Genomic DNA, 9,505 nt, shown 5'->3' on the forward strand with positions numbered 1-9,505 from the left:
GATGTTTATCTTCAGACCACTGAGTTCTCTGACAGACCACCTGGCCAATCAGATAGACAGCAGACAGGCCATCAGGGAGCCCCTTCTCCTCACAGGCAAACAGCTGTTTCAAGTCAGACAGCCAAATGGACAGAGAGACAGATAGAGATACTGTAAAAGAGCAAGAGAGTTGGTAGAGAGCAGGGAGACATTGGTTAGCAGTTGGTTGAGTTCTGCCACGGTTGTCTTGTCTTTTTGGCAGGAGGGACCAGATCCCCACCCCTCTCCACCCCACTCCCTGTCCTGACAGCTGTAGTGCAACCACCCTCATCTCATCAATCAAGCCACACCTCCTTCCTACAGAGAATGCTGATGTGCTGCCAGTTCCCACTCTCCTGTTTCTCCTTTGTTTCAGATGGTCAACTTCACTGCCCTTACCAATGACAAGAACAAAGGCATCCCAAATTACACCATATTCCCTATCCAAATAAGACTATATTCCCTATACAACTAACACAATATTCCCTATCCAAATAAGACCATACTCCCTATCCAAATAAGACCATACTCCCTATCCAAATAAGACCATACTCCCTATCCAAATAAGACCATACTCCCTATCCAAATAAGACCATACTCCCTATCCAAATAAGACCATATTCCCTATCCAAATAAGACTATATTCCCTATACAACTAACACAATATTCCCTATCCAAATAAGACCATACTCCCTATCCAAATAAGACCATACTCCCTATCCAAATAAGACCATACTCCCTATCCAAATAGACCATACTCCCTATCCAATAAGACCATACTCCCCTATCCAAATAAGACCATATTCCCTATCCAAATAAGACCATACTCCCTATCCAAATAAGACCATACTCCCTATCCAAATAAGACCATATTCCCTATCCAAATAAGACCATACTCCCTATCCAAATAAGACCATATTCCCTATGTACAGTACACTTTTTTTACCAAGGCTCATTGATGTTCCGTTCCACAGCTGCATCTTCTAACACCACCACACCTGTCAGTCCTCACTCCATCCCGTCCGTCAGTCAGTCCTCACTCCATCCCGTCCGTCAGTCAGTCCTCACTCCATCCCGTCCGTCCGTCAGTCCTCACTCCATCCCGTCCGTCCGTCATTCCTCACTCCATCCCGTCCGTCCGTCAGTCCTCACTCCATCCCGTCCGTCCGTCAGTCCTCACTCCATCCCGTCCGTCCGTCAGTCCTCACTCCATCCCGTCCGTCCGTCAGTCCTCACTCCAACCCGTCCGTCCGTCAGTCCTCACTCCAACCCGTCCGTCCGTCAGTCCTCACTCCAACCCGTCCGTCCGTCAGTCCTCACTCCATCCCATGCGTCCGTCAGTCCTCACTCCATCCCATGCGTCCGTCAGTCCTCACTCCATCCCGTCATCCCGTCCGTCCGTCAGTTCTCGCGTCATCCCGTCTGGTCAGTCCTCACGTCATCCCGTCTGGTCAGTCCTCGCGTCATCCCGTCTGGTCAGTCCTCGCGTCATCCCGTCTGGTCAGTCCTCGCGTCATCCCGTCTGGTCAGTCCTCACTCCATCCCGTCTGGTCAGTCCTCACTCCATCCCGTCTGTCAGTCCTCACTCCATCCCGTCTGGTCAGTCCTCACTCCATCCCGTCAGTCAGTCCTCACTCCATCCCGTCTGTCAGTCCTCACTCCATCCCGTCTGTCAGTCCTCACTCCATCCCGTCTGTCAGTCCTCACTCCATCCCGTCTGTCAGTCCTCACTCCATCCCGTCTGTCAGTCCTCACTCCATCCCGTCTGTCAGTCCTCACGTCATCCCGTCTGGTCAGTCCTCACTCCATCCCGTCTGTCAGTCCTCACTCCATCCCGTCTGGTCAGTCCTCACTCCATCCCGTCAGTCAGTCCTCACTCCATCCCGTCTGTCAGTCCTCACGTCATCCCGTCTGGTCAGTCCTCACTCCATCCCGTCTGGTCAGTCCTCACTCCATCCCGTCTGTCAGTCCTCACTCCATCCCGTCTGTCAGTCCTCACTCCATCCCGTCTGTCAGTCCTCACTCCCTCCTGTCGGTCATTCCTCATTCCATCCCGTCGGTCAGTCCTCATTCCAGCTTGTCTGTCAGTCTCCCGACAGTTACTCACTGATGTGCCAGATCTCTGTCGTAGATCAGGAAGCTGAATCCCGAAGCGTTTATGCATCACAGTCCTGTTCTGTGGATGAATGGGATTATACAGCAGACGCATGGTCAATGCTTCCTTGTGCTATAATGAGGGAGAGAGACTGCCATTACTATCATTCAATATTGTCTGTTAGTGTTGATGCCATTAGTGTTGTCTGCTTTTACCCGCGGGAAAGAGTCATTAAAATAAGGCACAAAAGAAAGAGTCTTGCACATAGAATTAATTATGATTAACTAATTATGATCTGTTTGGACTTGTCAGGGTAACAAAGTATAGGCCTAGTGATGAGAAGTAACATTATCTAGTTCATATATGGATGACTGGCCGATTTTAGTATTCACCTTCTCCCCTGGTGAAGGTCCCACACCCTGGCCTCTCTGAGGACGCTTGTCTGGGATACTCTCCAAAGGAGGCCTCCTGCATAGCATACATTAACGTCACGCTGCACCCACGCGGCAGTCATTTTGGGAGTTGCAAGAAAACTACTTACCATTTGGAAATCTGTGTTTTCTGTTTTTGTATGTCTTCAATGCCAGGAAGAATCAGTACCTGTTTATTGACTGTGTTCAGATACTGCTCTTCACGCCTCTAGAAACAAATGTTAAAGGGTGAGCGTCATATTGAAAAGCTTTTTATGCAAGTGCTCACTATATTGTGTGTGTGTCTGTAATCGTGGTTTGACTAGACATGTGGGCAAGAAAATGATCTAATGTGTCCATACCCTGATCACACACTCTGTTCTGCGGATGGCTGTGTCCAAGGCCTGGATGTCCACGGTCTCTCCGTTACTTTGGACGGTGACGCGGACCAGACTACGCCTCAGCTGTCTCAAATCATCCTGCACCTATTGAAAAACACCAATGCAAGACAACATAAAAAATAAATCACCACCTTCAAAATCGCAAAACAAGATGGCTCTTCAAGTCTTGAGACAACAATGTAACTATGGTGTTAGGTTTATCTTAAACACTATAGAAATAAATAGCTAGCTAACTAATTAAGCCAAACTGTTGTAACAATACAAACCAGCTCGCTAACTTGGAAGGTAACCACAACAACCCAGCAAAATGTAACGTTACTCGAAGCTACCTGGACAAAAACGTTTCCCAACTCATCGTGGTTTTTGAGGATGTCAGACATTTCTTTGACAGTTTAAATAAAATAAAAAAAACACTAAACACTCTCAAAGCATCCAGTCACGTTGCATTTTGGCATGCTGATTAATTGAATAGCTTTTCTTAATTGTAGAACTCAGTCAACGTTGCCATCGCGTCTTCTGGCCCCTGACTAAACACTGTAACCAAGACAACGAGACGGTAAAAATGTGCAAAGGGGGAAGAGAAGGAAAAGAAATGCACTGGATTCGTTTTTTCTTAATTTAAACATATGGAATTTATGTTTTATTTATGTCTTATTAAACACAGACAGCAAACAGGCCATCAGTGTATTTAAATCACACGCAGAAGATTGATCTTCATTGTCAGTCTGCGGTAGTACGTGATTACGTCTTGCAGTTTAAGCGAGGTGAAGCACAGAACTTCCAAACTCACCAGCTCAAAACTTCCTTACTTCCGGGAACACTTGATAAGCAGATTCGAGAGACAAAACAGCTGTTTGTCGAGAAGGGCAGAATTAATCTTTGGTTGAAATTTAAATGACTTGAGGTACATAAACGACTTAGTAAACAATTTTCCGGGAACAACCTCGGAAGGAATCTTTCGATACTGTCAACTAAAACTACAAGAAAGTTACAAACTCAGAGATTCTCATTTTGATGAATACATACACTGTCAGCTTTGTTCTACATTACTTAAGATTTTCGTGATTTTTAAGAAGTAAAAAAATCATAATACAAAAAACTGCTTTAATGTATATGGAAGGAGTGCCTTGCTTTGGTAACATTGTCATAAAACACATCCAAAATAGCATGGTTTATTTCTTTGTCGAGAAGGAATTTAGAAACAACCGTACAACGAGGTTTTATTTGGGCTTTCTGGGCAGTATTTGCTTATCTTTAATTATCTGTGGCGGAAGTGTTATTCCTGGGTGAGGTTGTAGTTGAAAGGTCATACTGACTGAGAAAGATTGTTAATGTAGCTAGGTAAACGTTATTTTGTTGTTGTCTTTTCTCGATAAACGAAGAATTCAAACATGTCAGCAACTGAAGAACAAGAAGACACAGCAACCACTGTTCCGTCCGTCGTCATTACGAGCTGTGACGTTTCCTTTAAGGAACAAGATATTATAAAACGTATGTAGATAGCTGTTAGCAATATGGCTAGCTGGCTAATCATGTTTATCACTGAACATAGTTAGCTAACAGTTTTCTAGGTAGTTTGTTAATAGAGGGCATTCATTTTCATTGCAGATATGTATCAAAGTTAGATACTCAATGTAGTATAGCTACTCCTACACTTTTCATTAATACTTGGACAAATTACTGTTAAATGATATAGCTCTAGCTAACTAGTTAGCCAGCCAGCTAAGTTGACACTACAGCTCCCAGGCCGCTAACTGACAAATGCGCGGATATTTACTTTAAAGCCTGTGTGACTGGCAAACATGTAATGCGCGGCATCACTCTGTCAGAGATCCTAGGTGACACATCGTTGCCGGAGCCATCCAAGCAGGATGATTCGGTTGTGTGGTACCCATGGACCATCAACAACAAGTACTACACTGCAGACGTGAGCCTGTGTGCGGTGCCCAGCACTTATCAGATGACCTCGGAAATAGCCCAGTCCATGCAGGCTTTCATCGCTTTCTTCGACAGCACCGTGGTGAGTGACATATGCTTGCATCTTCCTGTGCTCAGACAGACAGAACCTGCTATGTCTATCAAGGGATTGGATTTCATGATGTTTTCCCAAAATATGATTCGACAGAAGGATGGTTTGGAGCGTCTGTCTCCCTGGATTTCTGTGGTAGAGGATTTGGCTCCCGAGGTACTCATCCTGGTCTGTGACCGGGTGTGTGAAAGCGGTGAGTGTCACTCAACCTTTGTGTGTGCATGCGATAGTCAGTGTGTGTGTACATCCGTAAATGGGTCTGTGCATGTCAGTGTGTGTGTACATCCGTAAATGAGTCTGTGCATGTCAGTGTGTGTGTACATCCGTAAATGGGTCTGTGCATGTCAGTGTGTGTGTACATCCGTAAATGTGTGTGTGTATACATCCGTAAATGTGTGTGTGTGTATACATCCGTAAATGTGTGTGTATACATCCGTAAATGTGTGTGTATACATCCGTAAATGTGTGTGTGTGTACATCCGTAAATGTGTGTGTGTGTACATCCGTAAATGTGTGTGTGTGTATACATCCGTAAATGTGTGTGCGTGTACATCCGTAAATGTGTGTGCGTGTACATCCGTAAATGTGTGTGCGTGTACATCCGTAAATGTGTGGGCGTGTACATCCGTAAATGTGTGGGCGTGTACATCCGTAAATGTGTGGGCGTGTACATCCGTAAATGTGTGGGCGTGTACATCCGTAAATGTGTGGGCGTGTACATCCGTAAATGTGTGGGCGTGTACATCCGTAAATGTGTGGGCGTGTACATCCGTAAATGTGTGGGCGTGTACATCCGTAAATGTGTGGGCGTGTACATCCGTAAATGTGTGGGCGTGTACATCCGTAAGTGTGTGTGTGTGTGTGTACATCCATAAGTGTGTGTGTGTGTGTGTGTGTACATCCGTAAATGTGTGTGTGTGTGTGTGTGTGTGTACATCCGTAAATGTGTGTGTGCGTGTCAGTGTGTGTGAATTGAAACTTGTTGAACTAAGCTGGACTAAATAAGTATAATTGTTTTTCCACAGGCGTCAGTAGACATGATGCACATCAGTGGTGTTTGGCCCATGCCTTTGAGTTGGTGGAACTGACCCCCGAAGACCTTCCAGATGAGGATGGTATGACAGAATGTTCTTTTTATTTTCGTCAACCGTTTTTCAACGGAACCTTATACAAGAGAGAGCGACACGCTGAATGTGAGAACAACATTTGAATTAAGAACTCAACAACGCCGTCTAACTGATGTCCTCTGTGAGTTCCTCACCATGTCACTGTCTGTGCTGCCACTCAGATGACTTCCCAGAGTCCACAGGTCTGAAGAGGATTGTCCAGGCTCTCAATGCCAACGTGTGGTCCAGCATGGAGATGAAGGACGGTGAGAAGGCTATCACTTAACACGTTTCAGTTGTGCTTAATAGGAACCAAAGACCACGCGTTGCCTTAAGTGTCTGAATGCAGCCAAACCACAGGGTTTTACTAAAACATACAAATTGGACTGCTTTATTTTTAAGGTCCGTACTGTGCAAAAGTCAAACTAAAGCCATTTATTTGTGAAGGTGTGTGTGTGTGTGTGTGTTATTTTTACAAATGAACACTTACTACCCAAAACAATGGCTTTTCTTTGACATTCAGGTGCCTATGACCTTTGCACTGTACAGGACATTTTGGTCAATCAAGGATCACAGTTGTAAATAAACCACATCTTTAGGGCTATAGCCTTTCATCACTGGTTCACTATGTACCTGACTCTGTCCTCCCCTCTCTTAGAGCACAGTGGGGGCTTTGGCCTGATGAGCAGCCTGGTGGCCTCCAGACACAACAACCCACGGCCCAGCCGGGGAACACCGCCACCGGTCAGTGGCATAAAGGCACTGTGCCAGTCCTCCAGTCCTGAGCTGCCCCTGACGGGACATGTTGTTAGGGTGTCTAGGTCTCCCCGGAGTCGAGAGACACAGTCAGAGTATTTTATTGATCAAATGCACTGAATAACATAGCATCATTCTGAACATGACGTTCCTGTGGCATAGCACACAGGTTGTTAAAAACCCAGTTCTGGTTTTGTGATCAGTAAATGCATCCACCCCGCTCCCTGATCAGAGGTAATGATTGAAAAGAAACAATGTGTGGATGTGTAGGTTCACTTATACAAGAGCTGCAGTGCAGTGAAATACTGTCTCATCGGACACAGCCTGATTCCAGACCTGTTTGTGCCATGAGCACAGGAGCAAGATAGCACAAACCTATCTGGGACCAGGCTATCTCTGATAAATGTACTGTAATACAGTAAGACACCATATCAGGGATCAGTCTGGTGTTCATCATTTTGCATAGGCCCACGGGTTTGCGTTAACACACTGGCTGTGTTGTGACTTGTGTATCAGTCCTCCAGTCTGCCAGTAGAGGGCAGTGAGGAACCCCAGAGGACAGAAGTCAACCCTGAAGACAGAGGCTCACAGGTGGACACAATAGTGGGTGAGAGCCAGGACCTAACTGCATTTCCTTGATCTCTCACATCCTGTCCTTGCTGTGTATTGGAGGAGGTCAGAGGTCAGACAATGTTGGGTACGGTTTAGATGTGCCTTCTGCGTATTCGTCTCAAGTATTTTCTGTGTTGTAGATCCGATGCTTGACTTGGACATCCAGGAGCTGGCTAACCTGACCGCAGGAGATGCAGACGTTGAGAACTTTGAGCGCCTCTTCACCAAACTGAAGGAGATGAAAGGTACATGGCTGGAGAGCTCGTCACTGCGTGTCGAAGCGGCCTCCTTTTACCTCGTTAGGCCACTGTCATTGAACAGCCATGTGGGCCGTTGACTGATCAGCGGGGTCAGAACTTTTATGTCTAGCTTGGTTCCAGATTTACGTGGCGTGACCTCCCCTGTGTACGACAGGCGTTGGTCAAATGTCCTTCACGTCAGGTTGAGATCTGTCTTTTTTTCCCCATCACTCAGATAAAGCCTCATGGTTACCTCATGAACAAAGGAAAGCGCACGCAGAGAAGGTAGGTTCATCCACCTGTCAAACTCTTCTTCAGATGTTACATTTTTACTGGGTTCCTCTGACTCACCTGGGTCTCAAACACCTGACTGGATGTGTGTTTCTGAAACATTGTCCTGGGCTTCCAAAAGGGGTGAAAACCCCCTAAACGTGTGTTTCTGACCTCTTGTATCTTAGGTTGCCAAGGCATTCTGGACAGCCATTGGAGGAGAGCAGGATGAGATAGAAGGCCTGTCTTCAGGGGAGGAGAGCTAGGATGTGGCTCAAGCTCTGTCTCAATTACTCTTCACTGGATTCCTCCTGTCTTCTGTCCCAGCGGAGAGACCTTGGATCTTCCAAAGGCTCCAGAAAGAGAGAGGATGGAAGGAATGGAAGGAGTATTAGTTGAGTAAGACAGGGTGTGTTAAAACCTCCTTCTGCAGGGGCCACCCAAGATCCAGGCCCCTCGACCTGTGGTGTATTCACTGGCCAAATGGAACCAAACAGGGACTGACCTACCTGAATGTGTCCAATAGAAACTTGTTTTGTTAGCAAATAAAAAAAAAAAAACTGTTGACCTGCTAGGGTGACTACTGAATACACCTCTGGCTGCCCTGCTCCCCACTTTGGAACTTGGACGATCAGAGGATGATGGGAAACGGAGAAGAGAGGATGATGGGAAACGGACTATAGCCATGGAGAGGAGTGAGGGTTTATCATCTTACCCTTTCAGTCTCTCCATATTCTATATATTTTTTATTATGCTACATTATTAAAAGCTAGCCTGGTCCCAGAACTGTTTAGTGCCGTCTTCCAAATTCATATAAGCTGGCAAGACGGCACACACCAGTGTGGGACCTGGGTAGCTAAAGCTGCTGAGTGTCCTAAGCAGTTTGCCTGTGACAGGAACCAAAGAGAAGTGAAGCTTTGACAGTCAACAGGACATTTTTGGGGGGCAAAGAAATTACAAAAACATGGATTCTATGTTGTGTAGGTTTGGAAGATTCTTAGAAACTTCCCTGACAAATTCATGGGTTCTCCAAAGTTGATTATCAATGATTTTATGCTAATTCTGAAAACTTCCCAAACAGGATATTTGAGAAATGTTGACATTGGGAAAGTTACTGGAATTTTGTATTCCTTTGTGTAGTTTGTTTTCATGCCTTTGTGTTGATTGATCACCATCATGTTGTTTTAGGTGCAACAGTCATCTTGTATAAAACTATAAAATCAAGTGACATGTGCCTTTTAACTTTAAACCCTGTATCCCAATAGCCCTGGAAAATTTACTTAATTATTCAAAATAAATAATTTCATTAACTGTGGTTCTTTGTCTTATATTTCACTGGACACACCAAATTATGGATCGGAGTTCTGAACATGTAAAAATGAATATTAGGTTCCTGTTAGAATTTTCTCAGATGACACATTTTCTCTAAAACACTTGGAACATTTTAGGGGCAGCCCAGCCTTAAATTCAGGGATATTGGTGGGCATATTTTAATACAGATTTTTGCATCTCTAGAGATTTTTCATTGTGTAGATGCAAGTGTTGCCTCAAGTAGACAAGAAAAAAATA

General features: G+C 45.2%; 2 protein-coding genes across 2 annotated transcripts in view; one reads left to right on the forward strand and one right to left on the reverse strand.

Moving 5' to 3' along the window:
• Window positions 1–3,603, reverse strand: part of iqch (IQ motif containing H) — a 35,471-nt gene extending 31,868 nt beyond the window's left edge. The window contains 5 exon segments of the mRNA XM_034288160.1: window positions 2,126–2,245; window positions 2,506–2,581; window positions 2,655–2,752; window positions 2,886–3,008; window positions 3,254–3,603. Coding sequence (XP_034144051.1) covers window positions 2,126–2,245; window positions 2,506–2,581; window positions 2,655–2,752; window positions 2,886–3,008; window positions 3,254–3,304 — 468 coding nt within the window. The 5' untranslated portion in view covers window positions 3,305–3,603.
• Window positions 3,604–3,732: 129 nt separating this feature from the next.
• On the forward strand, window positions 3,733–9,251 carry aagab (alpha and gamma adaptin binding protein). Its single transcript, XM_010864055.4, has 11 exons — window positions 3,733–3,828; window positions 4,307–4,415; window positions 4,754–4,944; window positions 5,050–5,146; window positions 5,979–6,068; window positions 6,242–6,325; window positions 6,718–6,803; window positions 7,332–7,422; window positions 7,568–7,672; window positions 7,902–7,951; window positions 8,125–9,251. The coding sequence occupies exons 2-11, from the start codon at window positions 4,316–4,318 to the stop codon at window positions 8,200–8,202; spliced, it is 972 nt and encodes a 323-aa protein (XP_010862357.1). The 5' UTR covers window positions 3,733–3,828; window positions 4,307–4,315; the 3' UTR covers window positions 8,203–9,251.
• The last annotated feature ends 254 nt before the right edge of the window (window positions 9,252–9,505 follow it).

This window comes from Esox lucius, chromosome 19 (genome assembly GCF_011004845.1).
Source record: "Esox lucius isolate fEsoLuc1 chromosome 19, fEsoLuc1.pri, whole genome shotgun sequence".
Taxonomy (NCBI): domain Eukaryota; kingdom Metazoa; phylum Chordata; class Actinopteri; order Esociformes; family Esocidae; genus Esox; species Esox lucius.

Bases quoted from the DNA above. Each gene is read 5' to 3' on its own strand.
- aagab (XM_010864055.4), top strand. From the start codon at position 4,316: ATGTCAGCAACTGAAGAACAAGAAGACACAGCAACCACTGTTCCGTCC. The intron at 5,147-5,978 runs GTGAGTGTCACT...GTTTTTCCACAG, and splicing joins TGACCGGGTGTGTGAAAGCG to GCGTCAGTAGACATGATGCA. The intron at 7,423-7,567 runs GTGAGAGCCAGG...TCTGTGTTGTAG, and splicing joins ACAGGTGGACACAATAGTGG to ATCCGATGCTTGACTTGGAC.